General features: G+C 43.5%; 2 protein-coding genes across 4 annotated transcripts; both read left to right on the top strand.

The window, feature by feature from the left end:
* Positions 1-689: 689 nt before the first annotated feature.
* Positions 690-23,649, top strand: LOC146672705 (uncharacterized). Of its 3 annotated transcripts, none has more exons than XM_085388650.1 (4): positions 690-775; positions 15,995-16,100; positions 18,921-19,937; positions 20,263-23,649. In XM_085388650.1, exons 2-4 carry the CDS (start codon positions 16,083-16,085, stop codon positions 20,893-20,895), a joined length of 1,668 nt encoding a protein of 555 aa, XP_085244776.1. In that variant the 5' UTR covers positions 690-775; positions 15,995-16,082; the 3' UTR covers positions 20,896-23,649. The 3 variants fall into 3 exon arrangements, with proteins under 3 accessions (XP_085244776.1, XP_085244786.1, XP_085244767.1); XM_085388660.1 differs by lacking the exon at positions 690-775 and adding an exon at positions 1,473-1,544 and having other exon boundaries at positions 20,266-23,649; XM_085388641.1 differs by lacking the exon at positions 690-775 and adding an exon at positions 1,473-1,544.
* Positions 5,949-9,311, top strand: LOC146672706 (uncharacterized). The gene has a single exon (XM_085388629.1). The coding sequence runs from the start codon at positions 7,240-7,242 to the stop codon at positions 8,386-8,388; it is 1,149 nt and encodes a 382-aa protein (XP_085244755.1). The 5' UTR covers positions 5,949-7,239; the 3' UTR covers positions 8,389-9,311.
* Positions 23,650-24,816: the final 1,167 nt, after the last annotated feature.

The raw sequence follows: 24,816 nt of genomic DNA, 5'->3' as shown, positions 1-24,816 counted from the left end.
TCTTGCACACCCACCAAATGAGGGCGCACATGCTTCCACGCCCACTGGTGACTGCACACATCCTTTCAAGGAAGCATTTCATTCATCCCTAACAAATGGAAGAAAACACTGTGCAGCGTGTTCAGGTTTGAACGTGGCCCTGGCCTCTCTCTGCATCCACCTGGCACATGCAACACACATCCACTCCCTGCTGAACTGCTTGTATTTGATGTGTTGAAGTTTTGGTAAAGTTTGAATAAATTCCACTTTATTTATAGGAACATTTCATCTGTGGACTCCTGCTTCCCCTCTCCTTGAGCCAGTTTGTGACGGGAACATGACATAAGAAAACTAATTTATCCCTTTTTGATTCTGTGTATCTGGCGCTCATCCAGTGAGTTCACACTTGGCAGAAACAGACTGAATTTGTCTGGAGAACTTTGGCTTCAGCCAAGTTAGATAAACACACTGTGTCTCTGTCAAAACAGCAGTGTAGTTGTGGCACCCCTGTGAGGGAATGACCACATTAATATTATTTTGTGTAAAACACTCATGTAACGGGACATTTTTCATTGCTATATGTATTTATTTTCAGTTTCTTTAAGAGGATAGAAAATCCATGTAACAGGGATTCATTTTATGTTAGAAAGCAGTGAGGGCGGAACTGTGGTGCTTGCTCCGGGGTTTCGGGGAGCAGTAAGTGGAGCCCACCTTCCGCTGCTTCCTCAGACACGTTCTGGAGGAAAGCAGAGACGCATCGTGTCTTCCTTACTCTGCTCTTCACCTGCTTTTACAGGTCGGTACACGGTGCTCGCACCGAAAATGTTGTTTATTGTCACCATGGTTACCCACGTTAATGTGAATGGGAGAGTTAAGGCGGTCCGCCAAAGTTATTTATATGTAAACACGGGAGAAAACCAGAGGAGTGTCCCGCGCGACCGCACCGCGAGCCCGCTCGTTAGGTGGAGCGCTCGTGAAGCAGAGTCAGTGCGCTCCTATGCTCTGTGCAAACGTGTTGTAATGCTCCAATCAAATCAGTTCTGTGAGATGTGAATGTTAATAGTTCTGTTAAAGTGACTGAGTAGATTAGCTAGTGTAACACAAGCACTCTGAGCAACTCTGTGTAGCTAACAGAGGCATTCATGGGTTGATTAAACAAGCTGTGTTTCATGATGCACTAAATAGTGATTTTGCCAGTAAATTACTGGAGGGAACAAATGTAATGTATTTACCAATGCTGTTATTGAATAGAACTGTTTAGCCAGTAAGACACTGCAGAAGACAATGTGATGTGTTTATTGATATGATAAAAGGATGTAGCTGTTATGGAAAGAAGTGTGAACTTGAGAAAGTGAACCAGTTAAAAAGAGTATATTTCACTGATGTTGTGAAATAAGTAAATGTAATTGATGTGAATGAGGAACCAGCTGAACAGCATATTGAAAGCTCATGTTTAGTGTTTTATAGCATTTATTTGTGTGAAATAAATCAGACTCAGACACGTTCTGGAGGAAAGCAGAGACGCATCGTGTCTTCCTTACTCTGCTCTTCACCTGCTTTTACAGGTAACATATTTGTCATCGAGGTCTTCATCCTTGGGACCCGTAACATAGTAACTTCTTCATTGTTATACTTCTATAGTTTTCCCATTTTGTGAGCTGTGGATGTGGAAAGTGTCTCAGTGACACATCCACATGAAAACGGCGTTACCTTCGTTCATTTGCACGTCAAATGAACGAGCTGTTTGGACTTTAACGTCACAGCTGATGCTTCGATACTCGAACTCAAGAGTTCAGCTTCCACTCAGAGGTACAAGTACACACAGCAAAGATAAACGTGTACACAAGGTTGAACCCACAAGTGCACAGCTCCAACCAGAGATGGGCAGTAATCCGATTACTTTTTTCAAGAAACGAGTAAAGTGAGGGATTACTATTGCAAAAAAGGTAATTAGATTACTGTTACTTTCCCGTAAGCACGCTGCGTTACTGCGTTACTAAAACCGCAGCTGTGTGCAGATGAACAATGGATAATCTATCGAGTGTGGAGAGAGTGTGAGCGTGCAGCGTTTAAAGCGTGGAAGCACTGACCTTACTTTGAGTTTGACTCTGTAAAAAGTGACAAAAACATTAGCATCCGCTGTTCACTGCGTGGGAAGACAACATGCTCACTCACTATGTGTTAATGGGCATGCTTATTTATAACTTTGATAAAATGTCATAAAAATAATTCCATGCCAGCTCACCATTGGTGATCAGGTAGTTTCTGTTCCAGTTCCAGTCCCATAAATCATGAAGCTTGCTGCCAGAAAAGCTTCAAATCTCCTTTGAAAGCTGTTTGTGGTCTTGATTGTGGGAGCTTCAGTTGTCTGACTCCAGCTGCCACACAGTGCTCACTGATATCATTTGCAAAAACCCCAGTGTGACAATATTTATCAGTGAAGCAGAAATCAGGAAGTGACGACTTTTCTTTGAACATTTGCTCAGGCTAAGCTGTGCTTTCTACCACAGTTGGGAATTTCCTGGTTTACAACAAATTATTGTGTCAACACCGCATAAGATTTCAAACTACAGGAAAATCACTGGAGTTATAAGAGGCAGACAACGACACACACACCACATGCATGCTGTTGCTATTTATTGTGGATTAACCTGTCAAGGGCAAGAACAAAATAATTCTGCCTCAAATACAGGAAATCATAGCTTTCCTGTATTTCCTCCATTGTTGGCATGCTGGTTAGTGCTGTTGCTCCACAGTAAGAAGGTCCTGGGCTAAATTATCCATGAATGTAAACGGCTGTGTGTTTCTATCTGATAGACTGGTGAGCTGTCCAGGGTGTACCCTGCCTGGTAACCTATCACTTCAGGGTTATTTCCCAGCCCTGCTGCAACCAGGATAGAGATAGGAGGATGGTAGTTGTTGTAGACCCATTCAATTTCAATTGAAGGATTAAAATGTTCCAGGAGCTCAACTTACTCCATCTGAACATGTTTCAATCGTGTTTTATGAACACAACATGCAGCTTTACTGAATATGAAAAGGTTGTGTTGATTTAACTCAGTTGTTTAAGTTTCTGCCAAAGCAAAACCTTTGTGTGCAACCAGTGTCCACTATTGAATCAAGTCAATCCAACATGTTTTTGTCAGTGCAAAAGGAGTTACAGTGCCTGTATTCCTGCACAATATTGTCCCGGGAGGGAGGAAAACTTTCTGGTGAAGTTTTGGTTGATTTTTGGGTTTTGCTTGACACTAGGTTGATTTTTTCAGTGAGGTTTGGATTGTTTTCTTTCTCTAAGATAGAGAAAGATGGTTTTATGCTTGGACATGTTTGCAATGGGCCCCAGTATTTGTTACTTTATTAGTATTTTATTGGTTGCGTTTGTTTGTGCTTTTGTTACAGTGCACTGAGATAAGAACATCTGAGAGGTGTGATCCACCGGTGGTGATATTTTGGTATTTTGTGAGTTCCCGATTTAACAAATCAGCTCTTTAATCCAGACCTGAGAGGTTGAACTTTAAAGCGCTATAAAATATTCTTACTGGAAACAGTGGCAAAGTGTTTTTCTCCATGATTATAATAGGCTTGGGAGAAATTCACTTATATGTGACATTGATCACATGAGAAGTCCTGAGCCTAAAAGGATTGCAGCGAGTCAATCCAGTCCAAAAACAAGGAGCTGTTTTCCTTTAAAATGATGACGTCATCTTGCTGGTGATGGAGGCTCGAATAGGCTGCGCGTGAGACTCCATTATCAGCAATATCTGGTATGAATGTGTGTGGATGTATGCATGTGACTGGACTGTGATGGACTGACGACTAAAAGTTTAACTGACTTGATACTGAGACAAAAACGGTGCCGACTTTAGGATTAGTGAATGTCCACAACAATTCACCCAGCCTGTAGAAGAAGGGTGGAGGTTTTGTCTTGCTTTGTTTGTGCAGGAGCAGAAGGATGACAGAGACTAAAGGGGGAGGCTGTAGCTTCACATGAGTGTGAGCTGCAGACTGAACCCTTTGGTTGCTAATATTGAGTCACTGATGTTTGCATTAAGAAAATTGTGTTTTATTAGCTGTGTTTTAATTAAGGTATCACATTATATTGTTGGGAATGTTAAATGCTAAAGTGAAGAAAAGCTTTGATTTCACTCATGACTGAACATGTTATTATTAACCATAGCAGGCCACTGTAAAGAGTCAATTAACTGTTATAGAGGAAAAAAAGGCCAAAAACTCTGTTAATACCTATGAATAACAGGCAATGATAGACTTGTCACATTCAAAATAGAGATATGTAATAACAAACACGGGTCCGTGTCATTTAGGTTCTCCATTGAAATAGTCAATCATTTAGAAAAGTAGAATATATATATATATGTCTCAACGCTGTTTCTCAATAATATTAAAAACCTAAAAACTATTGTTGTGGAAGATAGAAGTCACTGTGACAGCCCTCTGACTGTGGAGGACGTTTGTAATCCTATTTCTGCACTTAAGGCCAACAAATCTCCCGGCACAGATGGTTTAACTGCAGAGTTTTATGAATCATTTTCTAATCTCCTGGCTCCGTTCTTACTGCAGCTTTTCATAGGAAGTGTAGAGAATAACATCCTCCCTCCTACTCTTACTCAGGGTCTCATAACACTTATTCCAAAGCCAAACAAAGACTTACTTCTTATTGATAATTGGAGACCCATCTGTCTGCTCAATGATGACTATGAGATTATGGCTTTAGTACTTGCTAACAGAATGAAAGAGTTCTTGGACACAATTATCGATGAGACACAATCAGGCTTTATGAGAAACAGACACCTTTCTAAGAACATGAGACTGGTTTTAGATCTACTTGATTACTCTGATTTGGTATCTGACTATAGCTTCATTCTCTTCCTGGATTTTTAAAAGGCTTTTGATACAATTGAACATCAATTTATTTTCCAGTCTTTGGAAAAATTTGGCATTTTTCTGTAAAGCTATCAAAACATTGTACACGAATGGTAATAGCTCAATTAAAATGATTAAGACTCCACCCCGAGATTTGACCTGTTATACAAGGAATCAGCACAGCTGATAAGGAGCTCATCATCAGCCAGCTAGCTGATGACACCACACTCTTCTTGAAGAATGCAAATCAAATCCGTCCAGCCCTTAGTGTTATTAGTGATTTCTCTGAGGCATCTGCTTTATGTCGAAATCTAAAAAAATGTGAATTACTAGCAATTAAAGGCTGCACTGCAAATGCTCTCTGTAACATTTCTGTTAAACAAGAAGTCACATATCCAGGACTGTTGATATCCAAAGACCAAAAGTCAAGATGCTCGTCAAACTTGTCAAACAGTGTTGGGGAATTCTCAATGGTGCTTGGTGCCATACCCTCAGGGACTTTAATGTTATATAAAAACACTGACAGCTCAATATCTGCCTCAGTCACTCTCCCTGATCCAGCTGAGTCAGCAGTGGGAAAAATCTGCTTTTCACAGGAACTTGGTAACAGCAATAAGAGAATACGTAGTTTATTCCAAGAAGATATCATGTCTCTCCCATATATAGAATATCTTACTGGAACCGACATGTTCCAGATATCACCTGGAAGACAGTCTGGATGATCCCATAAATATCTAATTGTGAACAAGGTGAAGGAAATCTCATATAAAATTCTTCATAAATGTTACCCAGCCAGTCACTATATGGTAACATTTAAAAGAGACATAAATACTAATTGAACTTTCTGTGGGGATCATCCAGAAACTGTGGCACATGTCTTTTGGTTCCTCTACACAGAGATTCTGGAAGAATTTAGCAGTTTTGTTATTGTCCATATTTTAAGGGAGTTTTCTTTACGATGGGAAAATGTTTTATTCTTTTTCTTTAAGTTCCGCAGGAAGAATGAAAAATGTTTTTTTTATAAAATATTTGTTAATACTTTTAGCTATTTTATATCCATAAATGTAAGTTTATTAATAAAACACCATATTTCTGCCTTTTTATAAGGATATGAATTGTACATACAATCAATTTCAGACTCAACCAACAAAAAGCCTCTCAGAACAATATTTATATTGTAACAGTTGCTATTGTAATGCAGTGTATCACCACATGGCGGCGCCTCCTGTCTCACGACTGGTGTCACCCCCTTTTTGTTCTTCTTCGCACTCCTCCTGTAATGGATGCTCCCGTGTGTACGCGGACTAGTGTGCTCTTTAGTAATGTGTGGTAGAGGTAGCACTTATTTTTGATATTGTAAATAAATGAGTACTTTTTGGAAAGTCAGAAGCTGTTGCTCATTCGCTATCCACCTGCACACCTCCGCGGCTGGCTTCATCTCCACTGCACGTTACAACTGGCGCCCGAACTTTTTCCCCTTGGACTTCAGACGATTTTTGCATCCCGCCGAGGATTCTTCTCTTCTAGCACGTGAACTGTCTCGGAAATCCCCCCAGTTTTGCGGACGCTCGGACGTTTTCTCCAGCCATGGCCGCAGCCTCAGCTCAGGTGGGACCCGAATAATTTCTGGATACCGTGGTGTGCCGCTGCTCCGCTTGGGAGAAAGAAAAAGAGAGAAGCTGACTCCGCGACGCGAATGGACTCCGTGGATTTGTTATTTGTTGTTGGTTTCGTCTTCTAAGGATTAATTCTTCTGTGGAGAGCCTGGACATGAACATTTCTGCTGGCTTTTCATTCCCCTTTCCCTCTGCTGAGACTGACTGTAGCACATGTAAGTGATAGCTTGGCCGACTACAACCGTTGGTGCTGGTCTTCGGCTCAGTATAACGAAACGACTTAAAACTAATCTTGCATTGAGCTCTAGTGTTGCAGACATGCTATTGTAATAACATGGTTCTGATCACTCCAGTCTAATTTCAGTTGTTGGGCGAAATTTTATATGTGGTTTTTCTAAATTTAATCTTGAACGTATTTTTGCAGTTTTGTCTTTCTAGTCTGACCTAACTGACTCTTTTACTGCTAAATCAATAACTGCGCTGTGCCCTGGAGCGGCTTAATTTTTTTGAAATCGCAATGGCACACTGCCCAGACGACTCTGACTCAGACATGGAACTTACCTCGTTACCTATGTGCTAGATAGTTGAAAATGTGACTCCTAGCCTTAGCCAACAAGTGGTGGAGTTAAGAACTGAGGTGAATAAGCTTAGTGATTGTTTACGTGACTCACTGAACATACAGCAGAGTTTACTAAGGCAGTGGGACCAACTCACAACGGGGAACTCTCCCCCTCCTGCAGTCCCACAGTCTCCTGTTTTCCCAATGGCCACATCGACACCTCATGTTCATGTGATGGACAAAACTGAACCCACCAACAGTACCAATCCGTTCCTGCCCAGCAACCCATTTCAACCTACAAATCCTTTCCTCCCATCTCACTCACTTGAACTCAGCAGCACTTCCAGAGTGATTGCGGCAGCTTTACATCACGCAAAGCTGGAGCCTCCTGTGTATGCTGGGGACGGAAAAGTGCAACCTGAGGACTGGTTAAATGCAGTTGGCACATACAAAGCCTCATTGAACCTAACTGATGGGCAATTGCTAAAGGAACTGCCACACTTTCTTGCAAAAGAGCCCGGGAAATGGTTCAAGGCACTGAGCTCCCACATCACATCATGGGCTAAATTCTGTCAACTGTTTAAGAAAGTTTTTCTGCCCTCCGACAACCAAGAACGCATCCTGAGAGGAATTTTGGATCGTGTTCAGGCTCAGGACGAGCCGCTCCCAACCTTTGTCGCCCACATGTTGAGTGAGTTTGACAAACTGAAGAGGCCCCCACCTGAAAAAGACAGAATTGACCTAATTAGTAAACATGCTCTCGAAAAATACAGAGTTGCCCTGTATGGCGCTAATGTCACTTCTGTAATGGACCTGCTGCTACGCGCTCATGAGCTTCACTCAGTGCTTGGACCACAAAGACCACAGCCTGCTTTATGTAGCAAAGACAACTATAAGCCTGAACCTTACTGCTTCAAATGCTCTCAGCCAGGGTTCACTACACGCACCTGCCCAAACTGTAACACCCAACCTCATTTGCCACAACGAGCCTCGAACACCGCTAGGCATGGCCCAGTCCAGCCATTGCCAGCACCTGGCACCTCTGACCCTGGCCATGAAAAGGTGGAATTAAGCAGCACCACATCCCAGCCACAATACAGGCAGTCGGGAAACTACAGGGGGGGAGGACATTTCACAGAGGCCAACCTTCCCCCAGTTACTAACGGAGCCTCACACGCCCGATTCACTACAGGGTGGACACAGTCTTGGACACTTGGAAGACAATTTTTCACAAGTCCACTGGAATACCCCACTAAGAACGAAAGTGAACTTCAATGCTTCATCTGTGGATGCTACCCTCGACACGGGTGCTTCCCTCTCGGCTGTACGAGCAGATCTCATTCAAGTAAATGACTCTTACCCTAGAAACACAAGTGAGTGGAATGGTCCTGCAGTTAACCTCGCCAATAATGCTCCCTGTATCCCTGTTGGTGTTATTTGGCTCAATATTGGATTCATGAACAAGAACTTTTACCAGCTTTTTGCCATAATACCAGATTTGTCCTCTCCTTTCATTCTGGGAATGGATTTTATGGCAAGAGCTTCTGTTTCTATTCACATTCCCACTAGAACAGTCTACATTGAGGACATCCCCTGCCCACTCGCAGACAATGAAGAGGACCTTCAAAATGATTACTCACATTCACCTGGAACACTGATGTCTTTGGACTTGGTTCGCTCAGACTTAACAGCCAAACTGTCTGAAGCAAGTCTCTCAGAGAACAACAAGGATGCTTTACTAAATCTGCTCAGCAAGTTTAGCTCCTTGTTTGATGGTCAACTTGGTCGAACGGCTCTCACTGAGCACGCCATAGAGACTGGCAATGCAACACCTGTCAAACTCCCACCCTATCGCACGTCACCTGCTAAGAAACGTGTGATTGAAGAACAAGTGCAACAAATGTTGAAGGACAACATCACTGAACCTTCCACAAGCCCTTGGGCAGCTCCTGTAGTCATTGTAAATAGAGCGGCCACAGAACCAAGGTTTTGTGTGGACTTTCGAGGGCTCAACCAAGTTACCCGAAAAGACTCTTATCCCCTGCCTCGTGTAGATGAGTCTTTGGACTTTCTGGCAAGAGGAAAGTTTGTCTCGACATTGGACTTAGCGCGAGGCTATTGGCAGGTTGCTGTAGCAGAGGACTCGAAGCCTAAAACTGCCTTCATCTCTCACTGCGGTCTCTTCCAGTTTCGGGTGCTGCCCTTTGGGCTCTGCAACGCACCTGCAACTTTTCAGAGACTCATGAACTCTGTGCTTGCTGGCCTCATTTGCAAAACGTGCGCAGTCTACCTGGATGACATTGTTATCTTTTTTTTTTTTTTTTTTTTTTTTTTTTTTTTTTTTTTGGCCTGTCCCGTTTGGCTCTTTTGCCATCAGAATTGTTGTCTAAAGGCAAAGAAAGATGCCCAACGGATTTACTTTACCAAACTGACCATCCCAGCCTTGCCGTAATGGTCCATTTGATTCACCTTTTATTGTTTATTTTATTTTCACTTACTGAATACGGGACAGACTTGACTGGGGGAAAGAAGGGGAGAAAGAAAGAGGGAAAGAGAAACAGCTGAGAAGAGGGACGGGGGAGAAGGGCAAAAGACAAAAACCAACAGAACGGGCAGAGAAAAAAAATGCATATATCAATCACCTGGATCACCTGCTGAGAAAGAAAAAAGAAAGCAAGCAGAAGAGAACAAGAGTAATAGAATAAACAACATCACAATGATATATGGGAATATGACAGTAAATATTAAATGTTAAACATTATTGTGCAGCACATAAGATCAACAGAACACAGTGTGCTTTGAGGTAGGAGCCAAAAAGGGTGTAGTTTGTGGGTGTGATCACCCGTGTGTACACCTGTGAGCATGGACGCGCTTGTTTTTTGTTTTTTTAAAAGGTTCCTTCATGTAATAATCTGCTAGAGGGTGTGGGGGGGCCACAGCCCCGTCCTCCAGGGCGTGAAGCAGGTGTGGAGGAGATCAAAACTCCAGACATCCAGAGGCCCCCAGAACACAAGAGACCAAGGAAGACCAACAGAGGGGCAGCTGCGCCACTGTCCCGGAAAGAGCTCAGGAGAGTCCCAGATGAGGGCTCACTCAGCAGCCGCGGAGCAGAAGCCAGGGGGAGTTGCAGTGACGCGCCCGTGAGCTCCGCCGGCAGCCAGCTGCGCCTGAGTGACCGAGCCCCAGGCCGAGAGGCCGGGGGCACCCCACCTCCGAAGTGGCCCGAGCGAGCCCCAGGCTCCAGGCCCCGATAAGCGGCCGCCAAGGAGTGAGCCGGTGTGTACCTGGACGCCCATCCCCGGACACAAAGAACCACCAACGCACCGATGTCTGAGGGGGTCCGCCACTGGCAGGGGAAGTGGTGGTAGGGGGAGATAGGCCTCCAAACCTTGGAGGGCCTGAGATGTCCCCAGAGAGGTGGCGCCTGACACCCAACCTGACATATAGACACAGACATACAGGCACACACAGATACAAACATCCATTCCCACCCTCATGCTCTCATATGCACTTACTCCACACTCAACCAACGTGGAGACAGACATAAAGAGACGTTGTACACACGATCACACTCCCCAAGCGTACTCTACAAACCGGGTCTAGGTGCCCTCGCCCCTGGAGGGGGGAACTGCACCCAGACCCAGGTGATGACATTGTTATCGCCTCACCTACCTTTGAACAGCACTTAGTGGATCTTGAGGAGGTGCTGGGCAGACTCCAGGCTGCTGGCTTGTCATTGAAGCTCAAAAAGTGCCAATTCTGCCTCGATGAATTCACCTTTCTCGGGTACCGCATCACATCATCAGGTGTTAAGCCCGATCCGGACAAAGTAAAGGCGGTTAAGGAGTTTGATACCCCAACCTCAGTGAAACACGTCCGTCAGTTCCTTGGCTTGACTGGCTATTATCGACGCTTCATTCAGAATTATGTCCACCATGCCGAACCTCTTCACGCCATCACCAGAAAGGACAATGCTTTCCACTGGGACGACAGCTGTCGAAGGGCCATGGACACTTTGAAGGATCATGTCACATCAGCCCCGATCCTGTCATTTCCAGACTTCAACCGTCCCTTTTCCATTCACGCCGATGCATGTGACATTGGTCTTGGGGCAGTGTTGATGCAAAAGGATGACAAGGGTCGTGAGTACGTTGTGGCTTTTGCTAGTCGCTCCCTTCACAAAGCTGAACTCCCCTACTGCACTTCAGAGAAGGAGTGCCTCGCTGTGATATGGGCTCTGGAACACTTCCGCCCATATGTTGAAGGTGTTCATGTTACTATCTTCACTGACCAAAACAGTCTCAGGTGGCTTATGTCTCGTCAAAACCCAACGGGCCGACTCGCCCGCTGGTCACTTCGTTTGCAGGACTTTGATTTCACAATAGTGCACAAACCTGGTGCACAGAACAAAGTTCCCGACGCACTGTCACGCAACCCTTTGCCTCTGACCTGTGACAGGCCGACTGATCTTTTACCAGATCATGCTGTTATGGGCAGCCTGGACATTCGTACTCTGCCCCCCGTCATTCTGGCTGACCGTTCACAATTCAGACAGCTGCAGTTAGACGATCATGTCACAGGTCCACTGCTCAGAGACATTGAAGCAGACTCTCTGAACAGCTCGGACAATGCCACCTTGTTACAGTATGTTGTGTATGACTCTCTTTTCTATCACAGAGAACCCAAGTCCACATGTGCTTTGCACCCTTTGAAAGAGCTGAAACTGTTTGCCCCTACTGCCATGAGAGGCACCTTGCTGGACTATTACCATGACCACCCCACAGCAGGTCACTTGGGTGTTTCTAAGACATTGGCGAGACTGCGTTTTAGGTTTTTCTGGCCCAAAATGGCAGCTGATGTGAAACGCTATGTGATTTCATGCTCAGTGTGCCAACTCACCAAGCCAAGTCAGAAAAAAGCAGCCGGTCTTATGGTTCCCATTGTCCCCCAGAAACCCTGGGAGTATGTGGGTGTGGATTTTGTTGGGCCACTTCCCCGCACCCCCACTGGTAATGCTTATTTGATCCTTTTGTGAGTGAGCTTTTTGAACATGTTGTTTCTGCCTTAGGCTTGGTGCACAGACTCACTACGGCATATCACCCTCAGACAAATGCTACTGAACGCGTCAACCGGACTCTGAAAACTGCAATCCGTGCTTATGTAGGTGATAAGCACACATCATGGGACAAGTTTCTCCCTCAGATTTGCTTTGCTCTGCGCACCGCCCCCCCATGACAGTACAGGTATGACTCCTGCCATGATGCTTTATGGTCGTGAGTTAGACACCCCGCTTGACCTTATCACTCAGCCTTCTACAGCAGGTGTTGATGAACCGGGTGTGCCTTACCCCGAGACTCTGAGAGCCTCCCTGCAGGAAGCTCACGGCCACGCCAAAGCAGCTTTGGACTATAGCCATGACAGACAAAAACATTACTATGACTTGAGACATCGACATGCCACGTTTCGTGTTGGTGACCTTGTGAGAGTTAAGACGCACCCCAGGTCAGACGCTCAGTCTAACTTTACTGCTAAACTTGCACCACTGTTTCAGGGACCATTGTGTGTATCTCAGAGACTCAGTGATGTTAATTACAGGCTCACTTGGGTGGACTCCGGTGTGGATGCAGGTGTTTATCATGTTGTGAACATGCAACCGTTCCATACCTGGGACTCTCTCACTTCCAAAGAACATTCTGTTTCATTGCCTGCTGAGAGAGAGACCGCAGAGGGTCTGAACTCTGACTCTCAGGCCCACCCTGGCCCCCCTGCAGACACTGACATTGACTCTGAGCCATTCCCCTTTGATTTACCGGACATTGACTCTTCTTCTGGTGTGGGCGCTGTTCCAGAGAGTGTTTCACCCAGATCTGTCCAGCACCCAGCTGCTGGTGGACATTACAATCTCAGGCCCAGACGTTTCCCCAGAGTTACGTCTGGCTGGAGCAACAAAAGATGGACTAATGATTTTCACACAACCAGGCTTGATTTGAAGTGAAATGTTTTGGTTAAACCTGTTTGATGCTGTCTTGTTGCATTGCTACTTTGAGTCATGATATGTAGATGTTTCTGTTTGCTCTACCAGTTTTATGGCTCTTTCGTGCGTTAAGGTTCATTCTTGGCATTTACTTAGAAAAAAAAAGAACAAAAGAAAAAAGTGAAAAAAACTAAGAAAACTGATTTTCCACTGTACATATTCGTCTTATTTTCACCAATTTCATTTTTAAATTGTCTTTTGCCCTGTGTGTGTGCACCAATCTTAGCTGTAACCTCTATGTATAGGGTACTGTTAGGTGTGGTGTGTGCTTTTTCAGCTGTGTACGGCTGAGGACAGCCTTTTTCTCACCGGGGGGGACTATGTAACAGTTGCTATTGTAATGCAGTGTATCACCACATGGCGGCGCCTCCTGTCTCACGACTGGTGTCACCCCCTTTTTGTTCTTCTTCGCACTCCTCCTGTAATGGATGCTCCCGTGTGTACGCGGACTAGTGTACTCTTTAGTAATGTGTGGTAGAGGTAGCACTTTTATTTTTGATATTGTAAATAAATGAGTACTTTTTGGAAAGTCAGAAGCTGTTGCTCATTCGCTATCCACCTGCACACCTCCGCGGCTGGCTTCATCTCCACTGCACGTTACAATATGTTGATTTTTTTCGCCTACTCATATCATAATTTTTTTACTCCTTGTTCTGTATGTTCATGTTCTGTTCTTTTGTAAACTTCATCTGTTTGTATGTTGTATACTCATTGTGTTTCAATAAAGTTCGATTTAAAAAAAGGTACGTTCTAAACGAAGCTTCAGACGTCACTGATCACGTGATTCTGGCCAAACGAATCAAGCCTCGACACGGTGCTTCTGAAGCAGCGCGTTGATCTTTCTGACACACGCACCGGAGCGTCAGCTTCAAGCGGACCATCACTACCTCTCACATCTAAAGGTCTCAAGGTAACTTTGAACTGAGTTCAGTCAATCTGGAGTTTTTCCAAGTTTTCTGTTGCTCTCTGTGAGAGAAGAGCGTTAAAGGCGGGGCTCTCCAGAGTCCAGCAAAACAGGAAACCACAGCTGGGTGTGTGTAAGTGTGCAAACCAATAGAATGCATCGTGGTGGGGGGGGGGCATCACGGGCATTGGCAAGAAAAAAATAAAATAATCGGTCGTACCCATGCTTCCCCGACGTCATGCCAGCGCATATTGGGAAATTCGTAGGCACCGATCGGTTTTCTATCAGCCATTTGCTGGGAGTAAGGGCGCCCTCCGTTTGCGAGGTGCGCCTGCTGCTGGCGGCACAGGGAGGAGAGGGCGGGGCGGCGGGGAGTCTCTGGCTGGCTGGAGCGGCATCTAATAACCAACTCGCAAAACAAAATAAAAACAACACAACAAACAGATATTATGATACAGACTTATAATCTGCACCGATGTTTTTTCTAAATTCTATAAAGTGAGCGCGAGAGCCCTCGGTGCGCCTGTGCGCTGCTGAAGTCAAAGTAAACTTTATTGTTATCTCCGCTACAGACAGTCCAGCATATAGAGAGACGAGACGACGAGGCTGCAGTTACAGCGGTGCAAGTAAACAAACAATAAATATAAGAAGAGTAAGAAAATAAATCTACACTTTAGGACTCGGGGTAAAGGATCAATAACAATTTAAATTTATAATTTACAGTTTGATGATTTAAAGTCTCACACAACCCGTCAAAAGGGGCGGGGCCGGCTGCTTCCAAGTAGAGCACATTTCATTTATAATGATGTAAATCCAAGCCCATAATGGATTCACGATCTGAATCCTGGGTTGTGTGAAATCCCAGAAATCAACCTTAGACAAAGTGAATCTGTGAACTAAGGTGTAGGTCTGTTAGGTTAATTGTGCTGATCCTCGGGTTGGGGGATTTGTGTTTGTACTGGAGCGCAAAATTCAAACCAATGGAAGATGGACAACAAAAGTTCAAAGCCATCAGGTGCTCAGGTTAGAAAAAAGAGAAAAGATGCAGGTAAGCAGACGTGTGATTGGATAATGGCAGCTCATCCTGAACCAATCAGACTAAACTCCAAACAATACATTATGTTACAGATTTTAATATTAATTAGTCATTGTTACTTGTTGATTTGTCCTTTTCTCATTGTGTGACGAATTATGACGACTGTTTGGTAGCTGTTATTGTCTCTCTCTCTCTCTTCATGTGTGTTTCTCTGGTGAAACAATAGTTTTGTGTTAATGTTAGGGCTGCACGATTTTGCATAAAATGAGAATCACGATTTTTTTGCTTAGAATTGAGATCATGATTCTCTCATAACAATAAATAAACATAAAACAACAAATGTCTCACGTTTTGTTGTTGCAGCAAAATGTTGTCCTGCTTGAAATTCCGTCTCCACCGTTGCTCGACGCTGCGTGTACAGAGCAGGTAGTGCAACAATAGAAAAATAGTTGCTGGACGGCACTGTGTAGCGTTTGTCTAGGGTGGTATAAGGCTCCGCCCTTGTCATTTGTTGAGCAGGAAGAGTGAGCGCTTGTTTTCATGCAGAGTACGTCCCGGATCAAAATGTGAAGTTTTACAAATCACCACTTCTTTAGTGAATATCATTTCAGTCTCAGACAACCTCGTTTCTCTTACAGAGGTTGAATGCACCTTCTGCGGATGGCGGTACCACACAGTGTGCGTGGACTTCCCCTGCACAGAAGGCAACTACAAATGCTGTGAATGCTTAATAAACAGAAACAAATGATCCCTGTTGTCTTTGCTTGATGATTGGTTTGAGTCTTGACAATCCACATTGCTGGCGTTGCATCTTTCAATGGCAGCAATGGCAGGTATCAGTGCTCAAAGCTTTTGTGTTTGTTTCCAACAAGTTGCCCACCTCGGGAAACAAAAATGTGTTCTTTTACTTGTCAGATGAACATATGAGACACTTTGACTCTTCAGTGCAGTGTGGAGCCTAACAAAGATCTGTTTTGTGTCCCAGCTGATCAGCAGGAGGAGGAGAGTCTGACGGAGCAGCAGAGGAACATTTTCAGCTACTTGGACTCAGCTCAGCCACTACAGAGGAAACAATGAGCTCAACACAGAAGGTGACAGACAGAGCAGGACCATATGACCAAAGATATTTATCACCATATACATTTGAACATTTGCCATAACGATGTAGCTGACGATAGAATTGACACCAGACAAAATACTTTACAGCTGCACAACTTTATTAAAAACCCATCAATGTATTTTCACTGAAACAAGCAGCTGTTGTTTATGTGCATTAAAGTTATATAAAAATGTAACAGTGCAAATGCAAATTCCTCGCTGACAGTTTAACCAAAAGGCGTTTCCAGTGGAAACTGGCCGACACATCCTGAGCATAACCATGTATAATATCCACTAAACTTCAGAAGAGGTTATACAGTCGTGGCCAAAAGGTTTGAGAATTGCATAAATATTGGAACCTGGAGAAGTTGCTGCTTAAGATTTTATAATACAGATTTGTACTTTATTTCAGATTGAACCTTTAAAGGGGCATTTCTGGACTTTTAAAGACCAGTAATGTACTTTTAAGGGAACATTTTAAAAAAAATGTTCCTATAGGTACAAAAATGTTCTTCTCTCGTACCTCCATTTCTGAGAGTGTATCATGTAACACTATAGATCAACTTAGCTCAGAATATATAAAGCATATAAACAGTTACAGCAATATGATGCAACAAACACAGCAGCTACTGATCCAAAATACTCAAAGCTTCATAGAACTGAAACCAACATTTATTTTTAGCTCCATTCTGCTGCTGATACAGACTTTAGGTTTCTGAACATTAAACTTATTGCTGCCTTTCATAGTGTGTAACTTGAAGGCCCTGAGTACTTTCTCCCACACTGAAAACACTGGGATGATCACATTATTTGAACATTACCTAATAAGACTGATTCAGCACAGACAGTTATGTTAAACTTTCCTAGCAGTCCTTCACAAACAGGGAACAGTCTGTCTATTCTCTCCATCTGTCAGCTGCTGCTGGCTCTTCCTCCTCCTCTTCCTCACACACTGCTGAGTTTGTCCTGGTGGATCATCAGGGCTGCAAAGCCTCACAGATGATGTGCAGCAGTGGCTCCCTCAGTCTGTCCTCACTCTGGACACTTGCAGTCGTCACACATGGAAATCAAATGTGTGATAAGCTGCAGGATTCAAACACAAGTGTAACTTATAAACACATGTTCATTCTTTTATTCCACAATCAGAGAGAAAGAAACAGAGAGAGAGTGCAGGACAGACAGACAGGTGACAGTCTCAGGTGTACACACTGCTACACAACAGCACCAGAGAAGCAGGATTTAGTGTTTGTGTTATTACGAGTGTAAACAAGAAGAGTTCCAGATGGTGCAGTGGACACATGTGTGACTGCTGTGATTAAAGCATCTTTCTTTCAGCTTAACGAGTGAACCGTCAGCTCGTTCAAACACACGTTAAAGTGCGTTTGGCTCGACACCACCGAACAGAGGCAGCAATATAACACAGCTAACATTAACAGTGCAGTGGATCCTGCTTGTGCCGTGATGTTCAGGACTGCAAACCGAGCAGCATCACTGACTTTCAGCTTGTTGTGTTTGTGGATATATGACTGACTTTAATTATCCACAAAATCATCACATTCTCTGTCAGATTAAGGTCGACTATTGAACGGCGTATATTTTAAAGGCTTTAAAACCAAGTTAACGCTGAAAGTACAAACATCACTAATGTCACATAACTCTGCCGACAAGGCATAGCTATGGCTATGAAATGCTCTTTGTGTATCACTTCTTCATTATGAAAGATGTCATTAATGCACTAGTAATGTCTCATCTGGAGTATTGTTCAATCATTTGGTCAGCAGCTAATAAGACAGATCTTAACAGACTTCAGTTAGTCCAGAATAAGGCGTCCAGATTAGTGTGAAGATGTTCATACTATACTAATATTGATAAAATGCATAATAACCTTTCTTGGCTTCCTGTACAGGCTAAAATATTCTATGGCTTACTTGTAGTTCTAAAGAAAGCAATTCTGTTAAACACACCACATTTATTCTGCTCAGCTGCAGTATCCAGATGAAATACATCATCATATTACACAGTTTTCAACAAGCTGTAATTTAGTAAATGCTCGAGTTAAAAGTAACGTTTTGTAAAACTGTTACATTTAGAGCAACTTTTAAGTGGAATAAGTTGCCTTAAAAAATTAGAGAATTATTCAAAACTTCAATGAACACTTAAAAGCCGATTTACAGAGCTTTTAGTTGTTGTAAATATTGTAAGACATGATTTGTTTTTGAAATTTGTGTAATGTGCCTCAATGTTATTGATATTATTATTATTATTATTGATTGCTTATATTTGAACAATTGTGAAACCTCACTGTGGATGTAAGAGTGAAATTATGTGGATATCTTGAATCCACTTTATTGTGTAATATTTTATGTGAGTATTTGACGGAAGACGAGCAACATCTGTTGTGGAAGCTAACGGGGTTCCTTTAGAATAAAAAACATAGGATTTATTATCACTGAATAATTCTGTATAAATCTATACAAATTATAGAAATATGTAATAGGAAACAACGAAATAATCTAAATTATAAAATAATGTGTGTGTGTGTGCGTGTGTGTGTGTGTGTGTGTGTGTGTGTGTGTGTACAATCAGGAAGGATGGGCATGATTTTAGTGTTTGAACAGTCATGAATTATCTTTAACAGCAGGTTGGATGTAATGTGTTAGAACTACCAGCAGGTGGGGATAAGAGACCTTTAAGGTGTTTGGTGCCACGGTCCACCTTCAGGTTTAAAACTAGTGTTAATGGAGTTTGAAGGTTGAGTTTGTTCCACGACTGCATTTCACTCACTGCCTCTGTTTGTATCTCTGTCACTGCAGGACCAACATGGAGCCAGAAGTCAGCGCTCTCAGGAGGCCGACAAACCTCACAGAAGAAAGGGAGAGAAAAAACACACCTGTGACGAGTGTGGGAAGGGTTTTACTGTGAGGGCTAAACTAAAACGGCATCAGGTCATCCACACTGGAGAGAGACCGTTCAGCTGTGACTTGTGTGGAAAGTCTTTTTCCTTCAAGGGTCACCTAAAAACACACCAACTCATCCACAGTGGAGTTAAAGCGTACAGCTGTGATCAGTGTGGGAAGGGTTTTACTCTGAAGGCTTCACTAAAACAGCATCAGGTCATCCACACTGGAGAGAGACCGTTCAGCTGTGACTTGTGTGGAAAGTCTTTTTCCTTGAAGGGTCACCTAAAAACACACCAACTCATCCACAGTGGAGTTAAAGCGTACAGCTGTGATCAGTGTGGCAGAGCTTTTACTCGCAGTAGCCACTTACAGAGTCATCTAGGTACCCACTCTGGAATTAAGCCATACAGCTGTGACGAGTGTGGGAAGGGTTTTACTGTGAGGGCTAAACTAAAACAGCATCAGGTCATCCACACTGGAGAGAGACCGTTCAGCTGTGACTTGTGTGGAAAGTCTTTTTCCTTGAAGCGTTCCCTAAAACAACACCAACTCATCCACAGTGGAGTTAAAGCGTACAGCTGTGATCAGTGTGGCAGAGCTTTTACTCAAAGTAGCCACTTACAGAGGCATCTAGTTACCCACTCTGGAATTAAGCCATACAGCTGTGACATCTGTGGAAAAACTTTCAGCCAGAGAGGGAGACGAAATGAACACCTACGCATTCACACCAGACATGATGTGTACTGCTGTGAACAGTGTGGCAAATACTTTACAACTCACACACACTTACAAGAACACATGTTTACCCACACTGAGGAGAGACCTTATCAATGTGACCTGTGTGACAAGACTTTTAAAACTCCACAGCACCTGAGACAACACCAACAGATCCACACCAGAAAGAGACTCTACAAGTGCAGCTACTGTGAGGTATGTATTTATATTGTTATCTTGTCATTTTAGCCTGACTGTTTGGAACAACTCTGCTCATTAAACTGTGTTAGCATGTTAGCAATTCTACTCCATGGAAAAGCAGCTCTGAGTGATTATTCAGATTTTCCTTTCAGTTATGATTTTAGTATTACTGTAGTATTATGGTGGTAGTATTGTAGTTATTGCAGCCCAGTAAACTGAGTGTGTTAACTGAAACAGTCAAATGTAGTTGGACGTCTGCAGAGATGCTCTTTATTTCAGGCGACGTTCAGGATACAAATGTTGAAGGACTGACTTACACTGTCTTTGTGTCTTTGTTTAGAAGCAGAGTGACACAGATGGATCCAGTTCTCAACCCTGTCATCACTGTGGTGGTGGGAAAGACTTTCATTGTGACCTCTGTGGAAAAACTTTCAGTTGGCAAAAGGCCCTAAAAAGACATCAACGTAGACACACTGGAGACAAACTGAAATACTGCAAAGAATGTGGGAGAAGCTTCACCACATCAAGTGAGTTAAAACAACATGAACTGATTCACAGTGGGGTTAAAAAGCACCTCTGTGATCAGTGTGGGTCATCCTTCACCACTGCAAGTCAGCTTAAAACACACAAAGGAGTCCACACAGGAGAGAAACCACACAAGTGCAGACACTGTGAGAGAAGCTTCTCACAGTCAGGTAATCGTAACATTCATGAACGTGGACACATGGAAGGAAACTACAGCTGTGACCAGTGTGACAAGAGCTTCAGGAATCTCAGTTCATACTCTGCACACAAACGATCCCACGTTACTAATAAACTGTTTCACTGTTACCAATGTGCCCAAACATTCACCTCATTGTCTGCTCTGTGCAAACATCAGCGCGATCACTCAGGGCTGAAATCACTCCCATCACTGGATCACAGTGAATCTGAAGACACAGAAAGATCCTCTGGTCAGACTCAAAAAGCTTGAGATCAGGCTCCACAGAGTTCAGATAGAATCATTTAAACTTGTGTTGAACTGAACTGGTTGCTGGGCTGAACTTCTACATAATACAGATCTACATGGGATCTTCTTTTCTGTTGTTTTACTGGGTCAGTTTTGTCCTTTTTTCTCTGTCCTGGTTTTGCTCGTCTGTAAATGATTGAAACTCAGTCAAATAGTTCATTGTTCTCCAGCAAAACGTTTTGGAAACTCATGTTTAACCTTTAAAACTCTGACATGTTTTAGCACACAAGGCTTCATCGGGGAGTTCACTCATGATTGGACCATGAGAACAAAGGTTTTTAGTTCTTTCAAAGAGAGTCTTGGAGATGTTTGATGTTTCTGTTTTTCTGAAACCACCTGAAAGAAAAACTATTTTTCTTGCTTTATGTAGTGTGGAAGTTTTTAATGTTTCTTCATCTGTGATGTTCTTGAATGTGTTCACGTGAAGATGGTACAAATAAACTGTCCTTTCAGCTTTAGCTCCTAATTTATTCATTATTTATGGATGTAGCACAGGACTAATTTGCCCACTCAGTAAATCTCACTCATGGCCAAGAAATTGAAATAAACCTTGTTTCCCTGCTGGATAGTGATCCACTGTAACTCTGCTCCTCCTTCCTGTTTAGGATTTCTGTGGCTGAAGTAAAATTCCCTCCATCCATCACTTATCCCAGCTAACCCAAAGCGGGAACGTAACAAGTGGGGGCTCGTCCGGGATCTTTGAAAAGGGAGTTCTGTGTTGGATTTGGTTTTCTTTTTGATTATCTCGCTTTGGCACCTTTTAGAGATTAATAACTTCCCAGTTAAGGTAGGTGAGGGCCCAGCTGAGCTTTTTAAGTTCCTCCTTCGGGCAGTCTTTTGTTATTTTGCCTTTGTTGTTTTAGGAGTAATCCTGGGTGGGGATTAATTCTCTGTTGGGGGTAAGCAATTCAGGGCTGCGGTCGCTGAAGTTCTGCCTTTAAAGTTGCCTCGAGCCCAGCACGCTCCGGAAGATAGACAGGGCAAGGTTTTGGAACTGGGTAAGTTGTTTTGTTAACGTGTGTGTGGCGGAAGGTACGTTGGTCAGCTAAAGTAAGTTGTGTAGTGGTCTGTTAACTGTCTTAATTAGGTTGCGTTTTGCTAACTCTTCACCATCCCCAAAATGGTTGACACAGCTGCTAGTGTACAGGTGTCTAGAGGCTTGTTTGTGAGCAATAACATTCACCTGGTTCCAGACTTCTGTGAATCCAGTGTTCACAGCTTTTTCAGTGTGTTCGAACGCTTGGCAACTGCACTGCAGTGGCCTCAAGATGTGTGGGGGGTGATGTTGCTGTGTCGGTTGACAGGTAAGGCTCAAGAAGCGTGTTCTTGTCTGTCTAGGCAGGACGGCCTGGTTTATGGAAAGATCAAAAGTGCCGTCCTCCAAGCCTATGAACTGGTACCTGAGGCCTATAGGCAGAGGGTTGGAGTTGGCACAGGGACAGTCTTGACTTCGCCAGGGAGAAGGCGAGGCTCTTTGATAGGTGGTGTGCGGCAACCCAGGTTAATGATGTGGGGTCCATACGTGAGCTTATGCTGGTGGAGGATTTTAAAATCTCTGTCCCTAAGTCTGTGGCCCTTTATTTAAGTGAACAGAGGGTTACAACTCTACAGCAAGCTGCCACCCTGGCAGATGAGTTTAAGCTGACTCACACAGCAAGTGCGGTAGAACAGGATATCCCTCTGCACTATAGCGCAGCCTGGACAGGTAAAAGTGGGCCAGCTAAGAAGGAAAATGCAGTTATGGTGTTAAGACCTAGGCCCAAACTGTGTTTTTTCTGTCACAAGCCTGGCCATGTGGTTGCCAATTGTGTCAAACTGGCACTCAAACAGAAAGCCCACTCAACACAAAAGGGGCCTGTTTTGAGAAAAGTCAGTCGTGGCTCTCAAACTGACAAGCTTGCCAGGCCTACGGAAAGGCTAAACCTGGAGCATAATTGCTCGGTAGCACCCCGTAATCAGTGTACGAGGCCAACTAACCCTGAGCTGCCGCTGGTTGACCCTTTCTCCGGTTCATGTTCAAAACCACCCTTCAGATCTGCACCCCTTGCTAACAAGTATGTCTGTGTTTCAGCGAAGCCTGCTAGCTGCCTGCTGGGTTCTCCACACGTGATAGTTCGAAGCCCTGGCTATCCCATGGGACACTGTTTCGAGGGTTTGGGGCCACTCTCTGGGAATGTTGTGAACCCACTGAGATGGGATTGGCAGCTCCCGCAGGTAATGCCTAACCGGTGCTATGGGGTTTGGTAGGTGGAAACCCTGCAATTTCTTCATGAAACGGCTATGGACTCACTTTGTGTTATCGTAAATTTGACAAACCATGGGTTTGCATTTATGGGAGGGGGTGTTACGGCCCTAGCAGGGCCTCTCTCTCTCCTGAGGATGCCTGTGTGGGAGTGTCCCACTACTTCCTGCCCGAAGTGCCACCTTTCCCTCCTGTACAGCTGACTCCCATCAGCAATTAAAGGTATTTAAGCCCAGAGCAGGGTGAGCTCTGGGCCAGAGTGCCATTTGTGTGGGTACAGCTAGTGAGCTGAGTGTTTTTGCGGTGTTTCCAGCTGGTGAGCTGTGTTTTGTGGTTTTCAGCTAGTGAGCTGCGTTTTCCTTTTGACATTTTGCATTACTGACCAACGCCTGAGTTTTGTTTGTGTTACTCTTATGGTGATAGCGGCTTGTCCGTCTCTTTTAGTTTAATTACTTCAATAAAACTGTTTTATTTAACTGTTTCGCCTCCTTGATTCCTTTTTCTGACCCGGTCACTTTTGTTACTTCCCCCTCCCCGCCTAGACCCCAGGGGAACGTAACACAAATGGAAACATGTTTAAAAAACACAATGTGAGAGAGACGTTGAGGTCCTTAGAAGTTGCCCTGGGTTTTTCTGTCACCCTGCTAGATGTTACACACCTTGTTATTGGACTGATTTCTACTGCTGGACTACTCCTGCGGAGAGTAACAATACTCTTACTAATTAGCTCCCTTTCACACCTTTGGGGATATTTATTTTTGTGTTTGCAGCGCTGTGAGCCAGAAAAGCGAGAGAAAAATCTGCAACAGCGACGAGCCGAATGCTTACGTGAATCGCAGCAGCTGCACATGTGCTACGCTGAATTAGAGGATATCTTTGCTCTGGATTTCTATTTCTACTTTTTCATTTCTATATGATTCTTCTTGCATCTAAACAAAGATGATTCAATTTGCTAAATGTTGATGGCTCTTCGTGCTCAGGTGTAAATGAGACGTAATATTTGCTCTTGGTTTGGTTCTCCTGTACAGAACCTTGCAGTACAACAGAAACCTAAAAACATTATTTGTAGTTGTTATTCTTAGTTGTTCTGCTGCCTAAATACCACAGGGTCTGATTATGAAGTTATTGAGCTGCACATACGTTACGACCTGCTTAAGTTCGAGGTCACAGCGTCTGTAGAGCAGCTGGAACATAATGAAGTCTACAAGGTTAAAGTTTTCTCTTCAGTTATTGTTCTTTCTGCTGCTTGGTTTGATGGATCTGAGTGCTTTTGTTTTTATTATTGTTATTATAATTATCATTAATATTTTACTCTCTAGAAGCTTTAAAATAGTGTTTGTGTTTGAAAAAATTGATTTAAGAATTGAACAGAAACATCTGTCCTTCTGAAAATCGCCCAAAGGCACGGAGACAAAGTCAAAGGATGCAACCTGTAACTTTCTCTTCCTTCATGTCAGGACCATCATCCATGATTTATATAAAATGCATATAGCAACAGTAGCACTTTAGTTTGGACTTTATGATTTCTGTAACTGGAAAATATTATTTTGTTTAAAGACAGAAGTGACCGCATAGTTGCAACATCAAAGGGAAATATGAATTAATTAGCATCAAGTATATTTGTTGCTTAAGCGTTTGCACTA

The sequence above is a fragment of the Rhamphochromis longiceps genome, linkage group LG3, assembly GCF_057381845.1.
Source record: "Rhamphochromis longiceps isolate RC_006_pf linkage group LG3, R_longiceps_female_GT1.1, whole genome shotgun sequence".
Classification (NCBI taxonomy): domain Eukaryota; kingdom Metazoa; phylum Chordata; class Actinopteri; order Cichliformes; family Cichlidae; genus Rhamphochromis; species Rhamphochromis longiceps.
The sequence above is the reverse complement of the archived record's forward strand: the minus strand, read 5'-3'. Positions and strand labels throughout refer to the sequence as shown.